General features: G+C 44.6%; 3 protein-coding genes across 5 annotated transcripts; 1 reads left to right on the top strand and 2 right to left on the bottom strand.

The window, feature by feature from the left end:
* Positions 1-62: 62 nt before the first annotated feature.
* On the top strand, positions 63-20335 carry LOC114875857 (elongation factor-like GTPase 1). 3 transcript variants are annotated; one of them, XM_029186647.2, is made up of 6 exons: positions 63-397; positions 465-3773; positions 3840-3962; positions 4034-4182; positions 19552-19739; positions 19915-20335. In XM_029186647.2, exons 2-6 carry the CDS (start codon positions 1228-1230, stop codon positions 20101-20103), a joined length of 3195 nt encoding a protein of 1064 aa, XP_029042480.1. In that variant the 5' UTR covers positions 63-397; positions 465-1227; the 3' UTR covers positions 20104-20335. The 3 variants fall into 3 exon arrangements, with proteins under 3 accessions (XP_029042480.1, XP_029042472.1, XP_029042490.1); XM_029186639.2 differs by having other exon boundaries at positions 63-402; XM_029186657.2 differs by having other exon boundaries at positions 63-988; positions 1185-3773.
* On the bottom strand, positions 4207-12023 carry LOC114876096. Its single transcript, XM_029187168.2, has 6 exons — positions 11459-12023; positions 9241-9961; positions 6456-6710; positions 5367-5517; positions 5153-5275; positions 4207-5094 (listed from the first exon to the last, which is right to left on the bottom strand). The coding sequence occupies exons 2-6, from the start codon at positions 9940-9942 to the stop codon at positions 4973-4975; spliced, it is 1353 nt and encodes a 450-aa protein (XP_029043001.2). The 5' UTR covers positions 9943-9961; positions 11459-12023; the 3' UTR covers positions 4207-4972.
* LOC114875993 (protein giant-lens) lies at positions 13469-17963 on the bottom strand. The gene is made up of 4 exons (XM_029186940.2): positions 16141-17963; positions 14750-14970; positions 14348-14519; positions 13469-14271 (listed from the first exon to the last, which is right to left on the bottom strand). The coding sequence occupies exons 1-4, from the start codon at positions 16393-16395 to the stop codon at positions 14023-14025; spliced, it is 897 nt and encodes a 298-aa protein (XP_029042773.1). The 5' UTR covers positions 16396-17963; the 3' UTR covers positions 13469-14022.
* Positions 20336-20337: the final 2 nt, after the last annotated feature.

Here is a 20337-nt window from a genome sequence, read left to right as displayed (position 1 = left end):
GTACCGCCACATCGTACTTTGCACGAATGTTTGAATTTGCGGTAAGTTTCGCGGTAGGTAAGGTAGGTAGTTATCGGTAAATCAATCGTGTAGTGGTTAATACAGGGAGGGGAGCAGAGAGGGCGCTCGGTGTACTTTCTCTCGCACGTGTGCGTCGACGCCTGCGCTCTAGGTTTCTCTCGGCTTAACGATGAAGTAGGAGAGGAAGCCCCCTCCACTTGCATTCAACCAGGAGAATTCGATGCGCGACGATAAAAAATTACCTCTTTTGTATTCGTGCGCAAGCGCAAACAGCTAGTCAGGACGAGAGTGGGAGAGTTCTTCCCCTACACCGGTATACTTCATCGTGAGAAGGTTAACGTGCAGTTGCTTCGCATATAAAATTTCTGTTAACAAGGTCTTGTACGTACAATTTCGTATCAATTTCAAAGAATATAAGTTAACCTTGGATTATTTTTAAACAGCGCTGTCTCTCCAACGAAAGCAAACTGCGAATCAAATCGTTTATACGGTTGTATGAATTGTTATGGCCACGTCCATGGTATCCGTTGGATGTTAAATTTTCGATACGTTTTTCGTTTATCGATGGTTTTTGGAATAATGCATCGTTAAGAAAAGTTTGCTTTTTGGTGAAAACTGGAACAGTGTTTCCTTTGAAGGAGAAAGAGATAAGGATAAGGTTAACCAGCAGGCAAGGTTGCGCTTCATTAATGGTCCTAACCTGTAAAAGTAAGGAGAAGTGTCGAGCAGGTTTTCGGCTCGACGAATATATGCTCGGTGGGATCGACGGAAGAAAGAACAATTTCAACGGTCGACGTTTGGCCGATAATTTATTCCCATTATTGCTGTTTACGCGGTCGAAACAAGTGGTATGCTGGGGAAGACGAAGACGATGCCAACGAGGCTACCGTACATCCTTATGTTTGTCGAACGTTACGTATTTTGGAAACAGAATAAAGTGAAATAGTGTTTACTATAACTATTACAAGTTAGTATATTTACACGCGCATCGTGTACGAAAACCTATTGTACGTTGAAATTTCGTTTTCTAACACCCACACGTTGTTCCTTTTTTTTTTTGTTGTTGTTGTTGATAAATTCGATAAAATCAATATTTTTTTACGATTTTAAGAATTTCAGTTAGACACTTTCATCGTACTTAACGTATACACGCGCATCTTTAGGAAATCCTTGGGGTATACGTTGGTTTACCAAACAGTCAGAAGGATGCGACTCGTTAGCCCAGAGAAGTTGAGTGAGATTCAGAGTAATCCTGCGAGCATAAGAAATATTTGTATATTGGCTCATGTTGATCATGGCAAAACTACATTGGCAGATTCCTTGGTTGCTAGCAATGGAATCATATCCAGTAAACTTGCTGGCAAGCTACGATACTTGGATAGTCGTCCAGACGAACAGTTAAGAGGAATTACAATGAAATCAAGTTCTATTACCCTGTACTACCAGTATTGTCCGGAGGAGTATGTCATTAATTTAATAGATTCTCCAGGACACGTGGATTTCGCTTCAGAAGTTTCAACCGCCGTTAGACTTTGCGACGGTTCTCTTATCGTGGTGGACGTAGTAGAAGGCGTATGCCCGCAAACACGTAGCGCACTGAAAATTTCATACGCGGAGGGATTAAAGCCAATTCTTGTATTGAACAAAGTCGACAGATTAATTACAGAAATGAAATTGTCTCCGTTGGATGCTTATATGCATTTGACTCAAGTTTTGGAGCAAGTAAACGCGGTGATGGGAGAACTGTTTGCCAGCGACGTAATGGAACGAGAGGAAAAGGAAAACGTGAAGAAGGAAAGTATGGAAAACGATTCTGAAAGAAATTTATCCGACTGGCAGTCGGTGCTGGACGACATAGACGATTCTGGTTTATATTTTTCTCCGGAACAAGGGAATGTTTTATTTTCTAGCGCTACGGATGGTTGGGGATTCGGCGTGAAAGAATTTGCCAAGATATTTTCAAAGAAATTGGGTTTCAGCGAGAAAGTTTTATTGAAAACGCTTTGGGGCGATTATTACGTTAATTCTAAGACAAAAAGGATCATGAAAGGAGCTCAGGAAAAGGCGAAGAAACCTCTGTTCGTCCAGCTTATATTAGACAATATTTGGACTTTGTACGAAACGATAACTATAAGAAAGGACAAGGAAAAGGTAGCTAGTATGGCCGAGCGGTTAGATATCAAATTAACAACGAGAGATTTAAGGCATACGGATTGTAAAGCTCAATTACAAGCCGTTTGTTCTCAATGGTTGCCTCTGGCACGCGCGTGTCTCGATGCCATTTGTGAAAAAGTTCCAGCACCTCACAATTTAACGTCCGAAAAGGTGGAACGTTTGTTAAGCGGCAACTTTGATTTTTCCACGTTGCCGGAAGAAACGCAACGATTAAAGGAAGCGTTTCTAGCTTGCGATCCTTCCGTGGACGCGCCCGTAGTCGTGTTCGTTTCAAAAATGTTCCCAGTAGAAAAGAAGGCATTGCCGGAGAATAAACCTAAACCATTAACGTCAGAAGAATTGGCGCAACGAAGGGAAGTGGCGCGAATGAAACACGCGGAGAGACTTCTGAAAGAGCAACAGGCGGAGGAAGCGGCGCAGCAGGATATAAACTCGGATCATTCGAATGCGGAGGGTAAATCGGAGAACCCAAGTCCGGAGGGAAGCGTGAAAGGTGACGAGGAGAATTCGGAAACCACGTTGATAGCATTTGCAAGAATTTATTCCGGCTGTTTGAGGAAAGGGAGCACGGTGTTTGTTCTTGGACCGAAACACGATCCCCGGGAGGCACTGGAACGGGTAAAAGCAGGCGAGTTACCGGCAGAGGAGAACGTAACATTAAAGGATTTAAAGGCTGGAAGACACGTGACCAAAGTCACCATACAAAGACTCTATCTTATGATGGGAAGAGAATTAGAACCCACCGAAAAAATCACCGCTGGTAACGTGTTCGGAATAGGCGATCTAGAGGAACACGTGTTAAAAACGGCCACTCTCTCCACGACTATCGCGTGTCCATCCTTCTCGGAGCTAACTTCCCTAGGGGTGCCCATAATGCGCGTAGCTCTCGAACCGAAACATTCGAACGATTTACAAGCGCTGATCAACGGTTTGAAATTACTTAACCAGGCGGACGCTTGTGCTCTTGTTCACATTCAGGAAAGCGGGGAGATCGTGTTGAGCACCGCCGGCGAGGTACACTTGGAAAGATGCTTGGAGGATCTCAGAGTAAGATACGCAAAAGTCGAGGTGAACGTGTCAGAACCCATCGTACAGTTCAGGGAAACGGTGGTACCTCCACCGAAAGTGGACATGGTGAACGAGGCGATCGAGAAGAAGGTCGAAGAAGGTAGTTTCTCCGCTTGGACCGCGAATCGTCAATGTTACTTCGAAGTGGACGCGAGACCTCTGCCGGACCGAGTGACGAAAATCTTGGAGAAGAACGTGAATTTGATAAAGGCGCTTTATTATTACTATGGTAAATCGTCGTCGGAGAGGGAAGGGGAAACGAAGAAGGACAAAGAAAGCGGTAAAACAGAGTCAATGTATTCGATGTCCGAAAGGAGGCAAAGAGAATTGGAATCGTTCAAGAGCGAGCTGGCGACTGCTTTTGAAGAAGCGGGACAAAAAGACGTGTTAGATCGGATATGGTCGTTCGGGCCGAGAAACTGCGGCTCTAACATCCTGTTGAACGAAACCGACTATAAGCAGCAAAAATTTTGGGAGGGACATCCAAAGTCGATCGATCCACGCGCTCCGTGAGTATTCAGTAACAAAGTTTCACATTTCCATTGAAAACTTTAACAATATTTTGAATGTACTAGATACGAAAGCGGTTTGATGAACGGCTTCCAATTGGCAACATTAGCCGGGCCTTTGTGCGAAGAACCCATGATGGGTGTCTGTTTCGTGGTAAAAAAGTGGGAGATTCATCAGGACTCCGACAGGTACGATACATTCTCGTCATCGTCTTCCTATTTCTTCTTCTTTTATAAACAAATGATACATATGTCGCTAGTGAAAGCAGCGGGCAGAATCAAAGTCAAGCGGGTGGTCATTTGATGTCGACGTTCAAGGAAGCTTGTCGTCGCGTATTCAACTCCAGGCATCCTCGACTAGTCACACCCATGTATACCTGCAGCGTTCTAGTCAATTCCGACGTACTAGGTAAGTCTTGATCGCACTGTTATTGTTAGCGTAGCTTTCGATCGCGATTACGTTATATTACGTATTCCTATCGTTAAGGTAAAACGATTCTGCGACCGCAGAAGTTTTAACGGTCGTGCTTGCGGTCAATCCCATCAGAACAGCAGTTGTTCGCGACCGCGGCACAAACGCTTTTCTTCGTAGAACGAAAACCCGTGGCTTTGATCGTTACAGAATTAAAGGAAAGATCGTTACCAGAATATCAGAGTTTTGCTTTGCTGAAAACGTTTAATTTTACAAATTTCGTGTGTTTTATGATACACGTACGTATGGATTTATGCGAATACCATGATTAATCTACTTACGCTGAAGGGATTCACAGTCTGTTTGTAATCATTTAATATCCCCATTTCTACCGATCGCTTACGAGCTGCTTCTTAATATCCGATATTACCGTAATCGATCGAGAAACGGAATAGTTCGAACTTGTCACAACTAGAGCGTAGAGTAAAGTGTATTTTTAACACCTTGTATAGTCTCGCCTATTTTACCTTTTCTCGTTCGGATTCAATTGTACGAGTACACAGGTATATTATAACATAATTACAAGTTACAATGGTAAGTAAGAATAAGAATAAATGGTGATTTGCTCTAAACCGAAGGGAGAGGAAGCTAAGCGAAGCGAAGCAAGGTGCTTAATAAATAAAGAGACGAATGAACGTCGAAGCAGATTTTCAACGAACTTCGAACGATACTTTTCCATCATTTCACGGACACTGTTGCGCCGTCGAAATTTTCGTTAACGATCCTTCTAATCCCAGACGGCCGTGTTCATTAATTGTTGCACCTTGTACCACGGAAAGCTTAACCGATCGTTCGTCTCCGCGTTCTCTTTGGGCATCGAGTTGTCGTTGATCTCGCCTATCGGGCTATCTGTGGACATAAAGAATCGTACATAATCGTCGTTTTATCCACGAAGTAACGTTCTTACCTATGAGACTGCGGACGTTTCGCAGCGGTCGTCCTCTTCGGGTCCTTTGAACGCACATCATCCCGTAAACGCGAATACCCGGCACGCTGGCGTACGTCGGTTGATCGTGACTCATAGGACCTTCTAGTGGAGTCAATTTTCAATGATTATACACTCTGGAGGAACTTGACCAATTTATCGTAGGAAACCCGTTCTCGATGCTTATCGTACTTACCGAGTATGTTAGCGTCGGGACATCGGCATATCACCAGGTAATGAGACTTGCCTGTTCGCACGTTCTGCAAAGCGAGAAGGGACCAATCCCTCGGTGCTCTACACTCGCGCATTTCGGCCACTGGCTCGCAAGTTTTCACCAAAGTGAGAGCCTAAACCCAACAAGATTCGATTAATCTCTTTCTCTTTTCGAGCAATTCAAGCTCTTTTAATTGCAATCTACTAATAAACAAATTCGATGTACCCTGTTTGCGTGCAGAGACGTTTCGAAAACTCGTTACACAAGATGAAAGTGAGTGAGCATTTCTTGCGTTCTCACCGCGTTCTAGCCTAGCGAGCTTTCCGCCGTTACTCTTTATCGCTTCTTCTGTTGCGCGTATCTCGACTTTCTCGTCGATGCGACAGTAAAATCGTTTTTGCCCTCGGCAACAGGGTCGGTTCACTTTTATATTTTTCATCGCCGCAAGCACTCGACACGATTACCAAGTACGAGTGTAAATATTGTACGACGATTCGGTGGTTTAAGCGAGAAAGAAAGCAGCAAAGAGAAAGATTGGCGGGAACCGTTCCCGCGGCGCGGAGAGAGAATTAGCTTTCGCCTCGAAGCGCCTACGCGATTCTTTCGTTCTACAATCCTACATAACGCGTGTACGTGTACCTACTCTACCTAATGTTGCACGGTTAGCTTTCTAAGCGATTTGAAAACTTTTGCCGCGTTTAATCGTAGCCGGAAAATCATCGGTACCATGGGGAAATGGTATCATTCGTTTGCCTCCGGGCAAAGAGAGAACATCTGTCACGGGAATTTGCGCGCGAAATCGAGCCACGAGTGTGGATATTCCGAGAAGAACGTGCCCGCGTAATTTATGCACACCTCTATCTACCGTTCGAAGAAAGGAAAATTGTGCTCGCGTGAAATCGTAAATTTTTCGCGTAAATAACTTTTCCCGGTTTACGCGTGAGTTTACGGTGATGGGTTTGAATAGAGTTCCGTTTCGTTCGATCGTATAGGATTATGGTGGAAGAGAAAAGTAAAGTAGAGAAAGCAAAGTAAAAGAAAGGTAAGGCGAGTAAAGGAAAGGCGACTAACCTTGGTTCGAGGGTCGGTGACCAGCTCCGTGGTGTGGAGGTCGTCGCTGTCGAGAGAAGCGCTGCAAGGGTCGCGGTATCTTCCTGGACAGGCGCACAGTGGCTGTGTAAAGTTCAATCTAACGTAAACTGCATTGCAAACCTGCTGCACCGCGCACTCCGGTAGCAGGTAGATGTGTTGATTGTGCGGATAGTAATGATACTTGGTTGGTTTAGCGAGTGCCGCGCTCGCACCTTCCGGTAATCGTACACCAGTCTGCAAATTGTTTCGACAAATGAAATTATCACCGCTCGATTACTCCCCTCATCTTCGTTTCCATCTTTTATCTCTGTTCGATTATGGAAAGTAGAATTTACAGGACGTTATTCCAACCATTCGCGTCGTCGTTTTCTCTGTCCCTTTTCCTTATTCCCTTTCTTTCTTTCCGATTACCTCGCCGTAGAGTGCTTTCGCTTCGTCTGCAACGAATCGTGTCTTCGTAATAAAACAGTAATTGAAAAGAAGAAAAGAACTCGCGAACCGTGAAACAAAGAGAATAATCCGATGGAACGGTTTAAGAAAAAGCGACGAAGAAAAACGATGAAAAATGAAAGAGCGGGAATCGCTAAGAGACGATGAACGAATCAGAATCTGCCGAGTCGTGAATCCGCGATCGTGAGCCTTGCCGGGTTCTCCTGAACCACAAGCTTGACCGTTCTCTATTACGAATAACACCGTATTATTACGGCTGTAATACCGATGCCGATAGACCTTGGATTCTAAGAATCTTTTCTACCTTACGGACAAAGAACCGTTTTCAACGACCATCTTCTACTTTTTCACCCTTTTCGTTGGAAAACGACAAAGGTTCGTTTCAAAAATTTCTGCGATGTCCAGTAGCAACAAAATCTAACGTGTGATAAATTGTTCGTTATCTCTTTTGCTCCTTCCTCATTCATCGCTCTTTTATTTTTATTCTGTTCTGCTTGTTTTGGTATCGTCACGTTCCACTACCGATATTAACATCGGTCGATCCGCACTCGCGTCACGGTCATGAACGCTTGCCCTCATTTTGAAATGCTAAAGCGAGCAACGCGATTCGTGACAATCTCTTGGAAAAAAACGCTGCTGTTTAATTCGTCGAAAAATTCCAACATTCCCTGGAATCCACCCGTTTCCTCCTCCTCGCGGCCATTATGATCCATACACCGTGATTTCAACGCGATATCGATCGCTTATCATCGATTAAGATAGTACGATCTTATTAACATAAATTTATCTCGTATCGTATCGCTTCCCACGGCTCGCGCAAACGATCTACATTTTTCGCGATTTTTATTCAAAATCTTGTGAAAATAATCGGGCACGCAGGAAATTATCCGTAAGATTTAGAACGCATGCTGGAATTCGAATAATTCGGTGTTAACGAACGCGAATGTCTGCACAGTGACAAAAGACGATTTCTCTCATAGGCGACTTTCTTATTTCTTTGCCTCTTTTGTTAAGAAACGCGTACACTCTTTCGCATAAGTACCTTATGAACTGTTAAATGAATGATTTTTGAAGGAAGATATCTTTAGTCGATGCTTGTAACGCGGAGGTTTTGTGAATTGACTTTCATTTTTTCTTTCTCTCTTTTCTTTTCCAGACACGCGCGGAACGTGTCGTACATTTCGCGCGAAATAAGGGAAGTCGCGATACGATATCCGAAGCCATCTTATCGATGGCGCGAAACTGGTCATGAGTACTTAATTATTAATCGACTGGATGAAATATATATATATCTCGCTGTCGTGTACAACCGTTTTACCGCTCATCCTTCCAGCTTATAGGGATCGATTTTACTAATTGCAACTTAAGGTGAGGTGTACAAGTTCCGAAGGCTGTAATTTCCCAAGTGAAACACGCGGTACGTTTTCTGTTAGAATAATTACCGGATGTCAGTGGTGCAGCGGATGACGCGAGAACGAGAAGACGAAGGAAGGCATAGGAAAAGTAATAAAAATGTCACTTGAGATAACGTTATCGAGAAAAATTTAGCGGTAAAATTTGTTTCGAAATCAAGCAAGCGTGCAAAGTGAGCGCATACCTTGGATTTTATTCGAGAGAACCGTGCATCGCGATCGAGTACGTAGAAAGAATATACGTATCCGTGATCGAACCGATCGGAACGAAAAGAACGAGGAGAAGAGTGTCGTCGAGCACGCGACGATTCACTCGCGACGTATCTTTTGACCCGTGAAACTCAACTGCTTAATAGCAGCATACTTACGGTACTCATGGTATAGTTAAACGTAGTTACGGCTTGAACAGTTATACTTTGCGCGTGAAACGTCCCGTGTGTATAAGATACCCTATTTAAAAGAACCCGAAGAAAATGGGATTAACGAGCTTGATTCGTCCGGTAGAAAAGACCGAGTGACGTTCCTCGTTTCAACAACCTTTGAATCGCGCAGGATCTAGTGAAATTGCTCGTAATTACGATTTTCCCTAATGTCACAGAATCACCAAGTCCATCATCTTTGATTTCTTGAATTTGATCGTTAAAATGGAAAACCTTCTGCCGAATATCTTTTCAAATTACAAACACCGACCTCTAACGGTCTCCATAACGATTCTGGTAACGATTTCCGTAAACGTGCTTGAAACGGCATATGGCATTTAACCCTAACGACCGTACTTTCGACGGCGCAACTTTCCGGTATCCTCTTTCTTCCGGATATCAAACCTTCGGTACGGTCATTTTACTTTTCCGATAGAATCGAAGCGAGTAGCTTGTGTAAGGAAAAGGAAACAACTTACTCACCTCGCTGAGACTGGTGTAGTTTGTCGTTAATTTGATTTGCGGTCGAATTTTCCCAGGTGATTCTCGCGTTTCCTTCGCGGAAATCGAAGCGGGGGTGGTGGTCGATTCGTTAAAGCTGCTGGTCGATTTCTTCGAAGATGAGAGAAAAGTGCTCGCGTCTTGAGTAGAGACGATCGTTCTCGAGGAGGTTTCGGTAGGAGCCACGCTCGAACCCGTATTCGAATAATTACCATTTATGGTTGTTTTCGCGTTAGTTACGACATTACTTTTCGTCGTCGCCATTGTGGTGGTGGTAGTCGGCGTCGATTCCGCCCCCGCGATGGACGACCGAGTCGTCAGCGAAGTCTCGACGATTTCGTCTGGAGACGAGCGATTCTCTAAAATCGGCGTCACCGATGACGATCTCAGCGTCGTTTCGTCGTTGCCGATCGGAGCGGAAACGTCGAGAGAAACCGGCTTCGATACGGTGCTACCGCTGTCATCGTTATCATTAATATCGATGTCGAGGCTGTTGTTAGCGCTGTTGGAGGCGACGATAGCGTTGCTGCTGTTCGATGAAATCGTCGAAGGAGCATCGAAGTGGCCGTCGTTTCCGGTTACAGGCATCGTTTCCTTCCCTTTGCCGGTTTGCGATTGAGGCGGTAAAGCCATGCTTCCAACGATCATCAGAACGAACCATTTGCCTCCTTGAATCGGCTGCATTTTCTTCCCGAGCTATGCGCTAAAACGAACAAACGAGTACGTGTAAAACGAATTGCAGGTAGAAATGATTTTGATTAATCCCGGAGGGGGAGGTATCGTCTTTCTCATTTTGCTTTCACGTTCGCGCTCGTGTTTCGCGAACACAAGAAGGTACGAAACAGAAGCAGATCCAGAACAGAGAATACGAGATCGACGTGGAATCTCGAGACTCGTAGATACTCTCGTTTCTCACGCGTCTCTTTGTAGCTTTCACGGTGTGTATAGTAATAGTGCAAGACTTAGTCGAGCTGTTTGAGCGAAGAGAGCAGCAGGCTGTAGAGAAGAGTGAAAAGAGAAGGAGATAGGGAGGAAAGTGATAAGGAGAAGGAGAGAAACACAGAGGGAGAGTTCAAGCTCCCTTAACGGTAACGTTGTGTTTTTTTTTTTCTTCTTTTTCTCATTTCTTCCACCGGCAGATCGAACCCGATTTCCTTGCCGTTCAATTCGATCGCGAAATTCAAAGGCGCAAACAGAGCACTGAGCAGCGGACAGTGAGCACGATGTGGCACATCGGGCCACGTGTTTCTTCCCCGCCAACTTCTCTGTCTCCCCTCTGAGTATCCTCGATCATTTCCTTCTCCTGTGATTCTCCATGCTTTTTACCTCTTTTCCTTCGTCTTTTAATCCTATTTTTTGTTTCTCCTATCGGCTCGGACCTTGTTTCTACGGACGGGATGTCCGCGTTGCATCAGTGTCAGTTGACAAGGTGAATTTAAAAAACATTATATCATCCCTTATAATTAATCTTTGCTTAAAAAAAGGAACGCGTAGGAAGTTGAGGAGCGATCGCTATGCGCTCCTAGTCACAGTCGATGATCCATCGATCCGCTGGCTTCCTTATATTCTCGCGTGGTCGTGAATCGTGGCCGTGGCGGTGGACGTGTCCGTGTACGGGGTGTTATGCCGTAGTAATTATAGCGCGATATAATTCAGCATGCGGATACGATGAAATTAGGTTAACCTGGTACGTTTCTCGCGAGCCGTTATCTTTGCATTTTCAAGGCCGTGCTGCATGCAGTTATACCACTAGGATCCGCTCGAACGACCGGTGCATACATATACGTATCTATCCGTGACACTCGAACCGATATATCTGCTCGTACTTCCTTCGTGTTTTAACGTCCTTTCGTTTTCCTTTTTTCTGCGACGCGCTAATTATCTTAACTTCCTCTACACCTCGATTCGATCACCGCAACGCGACAAGTTCCAATCGGTTCGTATCAGAAATTCTTAATTAGCGCAGTGATCGCGTGTTCGTTGAACGAACGATTAGAGATTAACATCTCGTTTTCACTCGACATATTTATTTTTCCTAGTGACGCGTTGCAAAAGCTTACAAAAAATGATTTAATTCAACGTTCGCGTGACAAAATAGTCGAGGTACATGATTTAGCGCGGAAAGGGTAATGATTATACCTATACTCTTTTCATTTTCGTTGAGAAATAAGTGTCGATAATAACGATCCACCGAACTCACCTTTGATTTCCAACAACGACTCCGATGGTGATCTTGATCTGGGTCTCGAGTTCTTCACCTTACCCTCGACCTCGACCTCGATTTCGATCTCGATCTAGCAGTCTTCTGCTTATGACCGGTGCTCCTTTAGCGACGATGGCTGGCAATATTATATTGCAGCGTATCTCCGTCGCGTTCATACACCGGTCGGTATTTCTTCGAAGCACGAGAAATCGAAAGAGGATCGCGAATGGTTCGATGTGAAAAAACGCTTGATTACACCGAGGGATAACTCGAGATCGAGTTAACGAGCGATAATATTCAGGCCGTCGGGGTGTTTTCGTTGTTCCGCATTGTCGAGCGTTCCATCGAGTATCGAAATGAATCCGCGAATCGAAGGCGAACCGATGAAAAGTAAATCCGCGCTTAAACGCGTTCCAGAGTTTCGAATGGGACTGCGAGCTCTCGTAGAAGACATGCTGCCTATGAGTCCCGGCTAGTCCCACTTACCAACCAACCAGAAACCCCTTGACTATGCGTGGAATTCTAAGCTGCATCTCCGCCAATCCTCTACCTTCTTTCGCGCTCTGCGCCTACCTACACGCTACTACGATCTACCTCCACCGGACCTACCGTTTGTATACGTACACCAGCACACCTACGTTCCCATCGCGACCCGTCCTCCTCGGAGAGGGACGGAACCACGGAGATCGGGGATCGAGAATCGAGATCCTCGAACCACGAGGGACCGAGGACCGACAATCGAGAGGCAACAATCGAGAATCGAGGCTCGAGAGGCCAGATTCTTGGGACGAAAGATCGGTGCATCGTTGCAGCCTCGCGCTGCGATATATTGCGAAAACTTTCTTTCTTTTTCATTTTCAATTTCTTCCTTTTCTTTCATTTTCTTCGCTTTTACCTCGTTTCCTCTAGCATTTTCTTCTATTTATACTAGTTTAACCTCGTTGCATCGTAGGATATAGTATTTACGCTCGTTTTTAAAAACATCCCGTTAGATGGAAGAAAACAGATTGCTATTTCAATTTGTTTAAGTCAGCGTGGTAACGTTGATGGAATATTCTTCGGGCAGAGTCGGTCGCGTCGAACAGCGAGTACCCTTCCTGGGAAAAACGAAAAGAGAAACGAATCGGAGCATCGATAGCGGTACCGCTATTTTTCGCGCGTTCGATCGAATACCAGAAAAATATATCGAGCATGAAATCACTCTGTTTCTCGTCGGCAAACTAGTCGGCTGCTAAGTTAATCGCCGTTCGAACCAGATCCCCCGATCAACAAATCTTCCTAGCGGCACGATAGATTTTTCATCCGCTACGCCAACGAATCCTTCTATCCAATTGAAATACACGCGTGTAAGTACCTGTATGTATAAGAACGGGACATCCGCCGATTATTCGAATACAGCTGAGTCGCTTATCGTTGCGCACCGTATCTATGAAATTAGTAATTTACTCGCGTTTAACATAAGATACCGTACGATATTCTTTCGATCTCTCTTCTTTTCGCCATTCTATATCCACGACATATCTATTCCGTGTAAAGTAAAATTGTATTCTGCTGTTTAAAAAATTTTTAAATTTCACGCGGCCCCTTTAAAAATGCTACTTGCAAAACACCAATCGTGGCCCTCTATTGGGGAGAACGGGAAATATACCTGTAGCGACACCTACGAAAGATAAGGTAATGACTAAAGAAAAACGACATCTATTGGAAAACGAAGAAATCGAATTGAACGCGTAAAAATTTGAATAGCTTGAATTACTTGAGAATTTACATCGATTTAATTGCATTATTACGTTAAATAAGAAGAAGTAATAAAACAAATAGTAATTAACGGTCGACCGTTGATGTAATTACGGTATAATTATCTTGTAATTAAGAGTAGTAACAAGACAGGAGTAGAATATAAATCAACGACAGTAATCATAACGATTACGATTTAATAAAACCGATATTAATGATGATGATGATGACGGTGATGACGAGGGTAATAACAATAACGGTAATGCCATGCACATATGTAAATTTCTTTAATTCATTATCTTAGAGAATCGAATATTTACAAACACGATGTTACGCAAGTAAAATAGTATAATATAATATAATGCCGAATAAGAGTCACGGGCAACTTGGTTGACAGTGACGGTAATAGATAGAGGCTTTATAAGTAACGCGTTTAAATATACAAGCGTTACGCGACATTATAAATAACAAGTATATTTCCTAGCGAGGTCCGTCGGCAACATTCCAATTTCCGCAATACTTGATCGGATAAAACATTTAGGTTAGCTCGAATAAAATACTAAAAGAGCGCTTAATATCTACGTATCGTTATAATTAAAATAGGAGAAGGATGAAAAAAGAAGAGCGTTTATCAATTAATTGGCAGTGGACGCGGATAGGAATCGTCGGTTTCGCGATCGTAAGTTCCTTTCGACGCTAATGTCGCGAATATCGGGCGACTAGCTTAACTCGGCTCGTTTTATTTGAAAATGAAACGAACGGGTGTGCCAGCAGCTCTAGGTATGTACAGATGCAATATTCTTATAGGAGGCGTCGTTTCGATATCAGACGGTGTAAACCGCTTCGGAATGGTGAGGCTGCGAAGGTACGCAGTATCCGCTGTAAGTCTTAATCTCCAAAACGCCGGAATACGATCTTGCCGGAAGTGATCCTGGATCGGTGTGTCGCCTAGGACATCGGTGACCCTTTGGACATTGACATAGAGGAGAAGCGTTCACCTCTTCGAGTTGCGAGGTTCTTCTCTTTCGTACGGTAAAGAGACGACAGGGTTCCTTGTGCTGGCAGCGTAGCCTCTGAAATCGAACGTCTCCTTTTTTCTCACGATACCAGTTAAAGAAAATCGAAGAAGAATAGAAAAATAAAACTTACGCTTTGCGGAGAGCAAGCAAATGCGTAGAGAAATCCTGGATTTCCCTCGGAAGATCTATAGGCTTGTCTTCGAACTAGATAAGGTACGCTGCCCGGTCGACATCGGCAATAAACTCGTTGAACCGTTGCGTTAGCCGGGCCCCCTCCAGGAGCTAAGGTCCATGTCACGTCCCTGTAAGCAGTAAACGGCCATCTTGTTCGCGATATACGCCTGCGTATTATGCGTTTGGTACGCATTCGTTTAAGGCATTTTTGAATCGGTAAGTTCGATTGCTCTGCCGTATATGTTACTTGACCGAACGTAAGAACGAACGTACGTACGCATCTAGTACGGATTCGTTAGGTATGCACGTACGAACGAACGAACGAACGAACGAGCTAACGAACGAACAATCGACTAACTTGAAGTAGCGACAGATAGGAAGACGTTTCACCGGCTCGCAAAGCTTGTACTGTCGCGTCTTGTCGACTATAGTGTGCCCATCGTCTCCGTGTAGACTACTAGGACAACTTCGGCCAGCCGGGCAACGACATTGTCTCTCGACCCACGGTGACCCATATAAATCCACCTTGCTGCAAACCTCGCTTCGATCCGAGCACTCGGGCAGCTCCTCCTCGCTATCCTAAGAAACAAACATTTCTTCGTTAACAGTCGCGAAAAATCTGCTGCCAAGACTCTTGCGGGCTTCTCAAAGCTTCTGCTACCTTTATACGTGTCTCCAAGAAAATCAGACTTCAATTCGAACTACAGTTACAACGATCGTGAGAACATTTCATCCTTACTTTCCAGTATGAGAACTTTCATCGCGAATGTGTTTGGAAGAAGTTAATAAAGGAAATTGACGTTGCCGATTTGTAGGAGCCTGGTAACCGCAGGACGAGGAACAACTTAATCCAGATCCGTTAGTTCTTTGAAGGATAGAATAAAAGCAAAGACGACGGATCACGGCTGACCGGGTAGTGTTCTCTACCCCGGTCCTGATTTTTCAAGAAAGCCTACGAAAAGATCGGTAAAAGATCTCGAAATCGAGAGAAGTAAGTAGAGATGAAGGACGAAGGAGAGGGAAGAAGCTTTGTAACATGCTCGAGAGGTACGTGCCTTCCCTCTCCGTCGAAGAATAGACATCTGGTCTAACTGCACTATTCAAACGGCGTCGGTCAATCCACTGAATGAGGCAATCACGTACGTCCTGTCGACTGGTCGTTCGCAATCTACGTTGCTCTTCTCGAACAACTCGAATTTAATTTCTTAAATTCCCTCCACTTTTGCCGCTACGATACTTTGCCCTCCCGTCTTACGATCTTTGCATCAGGGTATTTTAATTTTCTGCAAAATCATCGTCATCGAGTACGTATCCCTGAGTTCGTATATAATAAGTAGTGGAGTCTCTTTGAAAATGATCGACCAGTTTTCCCACTCTTTGTAACTGGTTGTTGGTTCCCTTCCGTTCGGTTCCGTTCTCCCATGTTTCCTTCTCTTTCTTTTCTCCCCTCGTTCCCTCTTCCTCCCGGCATTCCCAGAAGATCGAGCGTATCAAAACCTTCGGTGGCAGCAAACTAAAATGGGATAATAGGGGGACCGGAAAGGCTGCGCGATCCATCCGGAAGTTCTCACGCGTCTCTTGCTTCTCTCGTGGCCACAGTGAAAATGACACCTGGTATTCGAGGGGAACACGTATGCGTGCATACTTACATCGACCGGTATCCCGAGATACCAGCGTGCTTCGACCGCGATCCGAAGGGTGGACGCGCGAGACGACCTTGCGGAAAATATCCCGAGATATCGAACTTACCCCAATTTGATAGAGAACCCTCGGTGGTTGATGCATCGGTCGATGCTTCCTCTTCTGATCGATCAGATCGAGCTCGATCGCTGTGTCTTGAAACGGCTGCAACTCGCCGAGGTACTTGCCTTCCTCGAGAGACAGATATTCGTTGAGAAACTTCTGCCCGGTCTTGTCCAGTTCTATACCGAGAAAACTACCCTTGCTTCCACGAACGAGCAGCTGCCCGAACATCGCTAATAACAAGCACGTCAACTCGGCCATCCTTTCCCGCGCACCCTTTTCTTTTCTGTTCTTTTTTTCCTTTTCAAACGTTACGTACGATGAAGAAGCGTTCGTCCGTTTTCAGGATCGGTGATCGTCGCGATCACCGATCACAAACATTCAAACTACAGGAAAGATTAAGAACGACAGTCGTTGAGTAAAATGGAAAACGTTCATCAGAAATAATAGCACGCATTCATCTAATCGTTAAGAATATTTTACAACACCCATCGATCGGTTATCACGTGCGTAACGATCGATCGTAATCTCATCGTAACGATTGAAGAGCGAATACGAAAGATAGTAGTCGTATCAAATCTGCCAATAATTTATTCGGTCAAGTTCGAAGATCAATGAAGATCTATCGATCAAAGGTTAATTCACTTTGAAAGGTTCACAGTCGTTTTATCTTGTGAAAAAGATATACACGTTCCACCGAGAACTAAGAAAATCGTCCAATGTTTCCTTCTCGTTGATCGCTACACATGATATATGTATCCCACACTGTTTCCAATGTCCTTGCGTTCTCTACCTTCTATCATCTACGACGAACGGGTTATATACGTGTTACGTTCTCTGTTTTGCGACATGATTCGAGCCGGTCCGAGATTTAAACGGCTCGCAGCATTCGTGCTGTGCGCGAACCTCAACCATTCGTTCGACTGAACTTCTAACAGTTGGAGGCAAAGCATGAATGAGTACTCCCTTCTCTGCTCTTCTTTCTCCGTTCCACTCTACTCTACTACACTTCACTCCTCTCCACTTCACTCCACTCCAATCCACTCCACTCCACTCCACTTCACTCTACTCCATTCCAATCCATTCCATTTTGTTCTCTTTATATTCCATTCCTAGTACATTCCTGTTTCACCATTCCACTCCATTACCTTCGTTCTTTCCTTATACTTTATACATTTCTCTTCAAGATGCAACCGCTGTACCTGAAACGTACTCGTTACGCGGATTCTTCTTGCTCCACCTTGTCCTTCTGTGTTTCCTACCTTCTATCTCTTTCCTCCCTTGCTTACCTGTACTCCTTCTTCCTTTTTCACCCTTCTGTTCCATTTCGTTTTTCTTTTCGTTCGATTATTTTTCGTTTCTTCCGTTCTCTATCCTACTCTTTCGTCTACCACCACTCTGTTATTTCTTTCAACAATTTTGTTGTTTCTATTCTCGCGGCACACCTGTTCCTCCTCTCTCGTTTGAGCCTTGCCTTCTGCTATTCGATACTTGTATTATCGTTGCCAGCGAGATCCTCGTATCGTCTCTTCTTTCCCTGTAACGTGGATCTTTTTTTTTTTCACCTTCGTTAACATCGATTACCATTTGTCCGTGGAATAAGAGAGAAAAACAATGACCGTTTCGTATGCAACTTGCCTTCAACTTGCATTTAATTGGAATGCCGAAGTCGATCGGCAAGCTTGCAATTCAATTATGTAGTTACTGGTATGCGCTGTTTCTCTCTCTCTCTTCGTGTTCGCGCGCACAGGCGTTCACCTTCGTAAAATCATCGATTACGAGATTTTCACGAGAAAAATTAGCTCTACAGTTTTTCCTTTTCTCCGTTGGAGCAAACATATTCCGATGATAATCCAAAGCGAAGGGTTGCGATTTTTGCAAATCTCTATTTAAGTTGCGTCCCGACATTGCACGTGCTGCGTTAAGCCATTCGATTCCTTCGAACGTTGTGAAAACGCGGTGAGAAAATAAAATGAAAATAGTTGCTCGCCTGTGGAAATATTCCGCGAGACAAGCGACACGAAACGCATAATCTACATTCTACGTACATCCTACGTACTTTGGTGCTCGTACTTCGTACACGTAAAGCGCGTGGGCGTTTAGCGCAGTTTGCACGATTCTTGGGATCGACTCGACCGTGTTCGTATTCCAAAGACATCGTTCGCAACCTTTTCAACCTTTCGAATTCGCGTGGGTGTTCGATGCTCAAATTATTTCCGTCTACTTTCCTTTTCGCATTTCTATTTCTTATCGAATTTATCTCGCAAAAAAACCTCGGTTACCTAATCTATCGTTTATCTGAAAGTCTAATTAAACGCGATAGATGACGATGAGATTTCTGCGCATCCATAACGATCAATGAATCAACGAACGTATCAGGGAATGTAGAAAATCCCGTTTGAGAACCGCTGTTTCATTGACTAAGGCCGTAATCCATTCACTCCCACCTCTCTGTCTTTCTCTCCTTCTCTGCCTCTCGCCGTTCGTACATCAATACGCGTGTTACTCTTCCTCTCCTCCTCTTGTTTGTAAAAACGAATAGAACGGGATCGGATGGGATCGGATCGAATCAGATCGAAGCGAGTGAAATCGAGCGTATCGTAGACTGTCCTCCAATTTAACCCAATCGTTTATCCTACTTTCGAAACTAGTACTCATGTAGATCGGTAAGGCCTTACCGATTTCGATCTACGTTCTCCGGAGTAAGAGACAAGGGACTCGATGCACCGGTTGCTCTTCTAATTGCGAGAGTTTATCAATCGAAGAACCACTGGCTAGCATGAATGAACTCTCGCCAGAAAGTGGGAAGCGACGCTCGGTTACAGCTTGTAAGTCGTCGTTGGTCGACGAAGGGGTGCAGGGGTGAGGGGGATTTTAAAGCAAGGTAGTGTATCGAGGGAGGGAGGGACATCGAGATGGGTCACGAAGGGGGGATTATACGGTGTTGAAACGAAAGTTGTATAGTAGCTTTAGCCAAAGCTCGAGGGTTGAGGTTACAGCAGAGGGGGAGAGGGAAACGCGATTGTGTGCGTATGCAGGAGCGCGAACGCCGAGATCGTTAACGTTACCGCGAGAAGGTAAAAAAAAAAAATAAAAAGAGAGGGGGGGAGATACGCCAGATTCTTGCATGCACCAGCGATGAGAGAAGGACGGAGGAGGACAGGTGAGCGCAGGTGCCGCAACCTACGACCGGAAACTCTATGTTCTCTTACACGGACTGAATTCTGCACCGCGCAAATCGAGTTCGCTACGCTAAGGAACAACATCCAGCAACTGTCAATGGAAGCAAACTCGATTTTTCAACTTTACGTCCTGCATATTCCAAAAGGACCGCTTTTGATTCTACTCCGCGCGACAACCCTTATTTGCCTCTCGCACGCGCCCTTTCTTTCTAACGTAATTTCAATTTTGTTTCAGGAAAACTGTACGCAGCGTTCGGTAAGAGACACGGCCGTGTGATCGCAGCGGATAGCGCGCTCGGATTCGGAGGGCAATTTCGTGTGCTAGCAACGTTGCCTGTGCCAGAGAGCTTTCAACTTGCCAGAGAACTGCGAACGCAAACGTCCGGGCTGGCTAGTCCCCAACTGGTTTTCAGTCATTGGGAGGCAAGTTTTTCCATGCGAAGGGAACGCACGATATCCCGCCGTTTTTCCACTTTTCGCGATCTTCGATCGATCGAAGAATAGCCGTCTCCGCCGTCCACCGATCGATCGATCCGTTTCATTGAAACCGATTCCAAATTATTCCTTGAACTTACGTAGAAGTTTCTTTCTGTTTCAGGTAATCAAACAAGATCCCTACTGGACACCGTCCACCGACGAGGAATATCTGCATTTCGGTGACAAAGCTGACAGCGAGAATAGAGCTAAAAAGTATATTGATGCGGTCCGTCGACGGAAAGGGTTGCCCGTGGATTCTCAGCTTGTCACGCACGCGGAAAAGCAACGCACCCTCTCCAAGAACAAATAATTCCTATTTAGATCATTTCGTTCGTTCGGTTTTTCTTTTCAAGCAATCATGCGATTCAATGAAAGAAAAGGAATGTGCAGGTTGCATGATAAAGTTGTTTCTTGGTCTATCGAGAAGCTGCATAATTTCGTAACGTCTTCTATTCTCGTATGTTCTAATAAAATTTCACGATACCTTTGCGCCTCTGCCCTTTCTCTTACAGAAAAAGGAAAAAGAGACATTTGAAAAAAGAGA

Source organism: Osmia bicornis, chromosome 4 (genome assembly GCF_907164935.1).
Source record: "Osmia bicornis bicornis chromosome 4, iOsmBic2.1, whole genome shotgun sequence".
In the NCBI taxonomy this organism is placed as follows: Eukaryota; Metazoa; Arthropoda; class Insecta; order Hymenoptera; family Megachilidae; genus Osmia; species Osmia bicornis.
Note: the sequence above shows the minus strand (reverse complement) of the source record. Positions and strands in the feature narration are given on the sequence as shown.

Excerpts from the sequence above, each read along its gene's own strand:
- LOC114875857 (XM_029186647.2), top strand. The coding sequence starts at position 1,228 with ATGCGACTCGTTAGCCCAGAGAAGTTGAGTGAGATTCAGAGTAATCCT. Across the intron at positions 3,774-3,839 it reads TCGATCGATCCACGCGCTCC|ATACGAAAGCGGTTTGATGA; the intron begins GTGAGTATTCAG and ends TGAATGTACTAG. Across the intron at positions 4,183-19,551 it reads AGTCAATTCCGACGTACTAG|GAAAACTGTACGCAGCGTTC; the intron begins GTAAGTCTTGAT and ends ATTTTGTTTCAG.
- LOC114876096 (XM_029187168.2), bottom strand. The coding sequence starts at position 9,942 with ATGCAGCCGATTCAAGGAGGCAAATGGTTCGTTCTGATGATCGTTGGA. Across the intron at positions 5,518-6,455 it reads TCACCGACCCTCGAACCAAG|GCTCTCACTTTGGTGAAAAC; the intron begins GTTAGTCGCCTT and ends TGTTGGGTTTAG. Across the intron at positions 5,095-5,152 it reads AAACGTCCGCAGTCTCATAG|ATAGCCCGATAGGCGAGATC; the intron begins GTAAGAACGTTA and ends TTATGTCCACAG.
- LOC114875993 (XM_029186940.2), bottom strand. The coding sequence starts at position 16,395 with ATGGCCGAGTTGACGTGCTTGTTATTAGCGATGTTCGGGCAGCTGCTC. Across the intron at positions 14,971-16,140 it reads GGGTTCTCTATCAAATTGGG|GATAGCGAGGAGGAGCTGCC; the intron begins GTAAGTTCGATA and ends TTTGTTTCTTAG. Across the intron at positions 14,520-14,749 it reads CCTATCTGTCGCTACTTCAA|GGACGTGACATGGACCTTAG; the intron begins GTTAGTCGATTG and ends TACTGCTTACAG.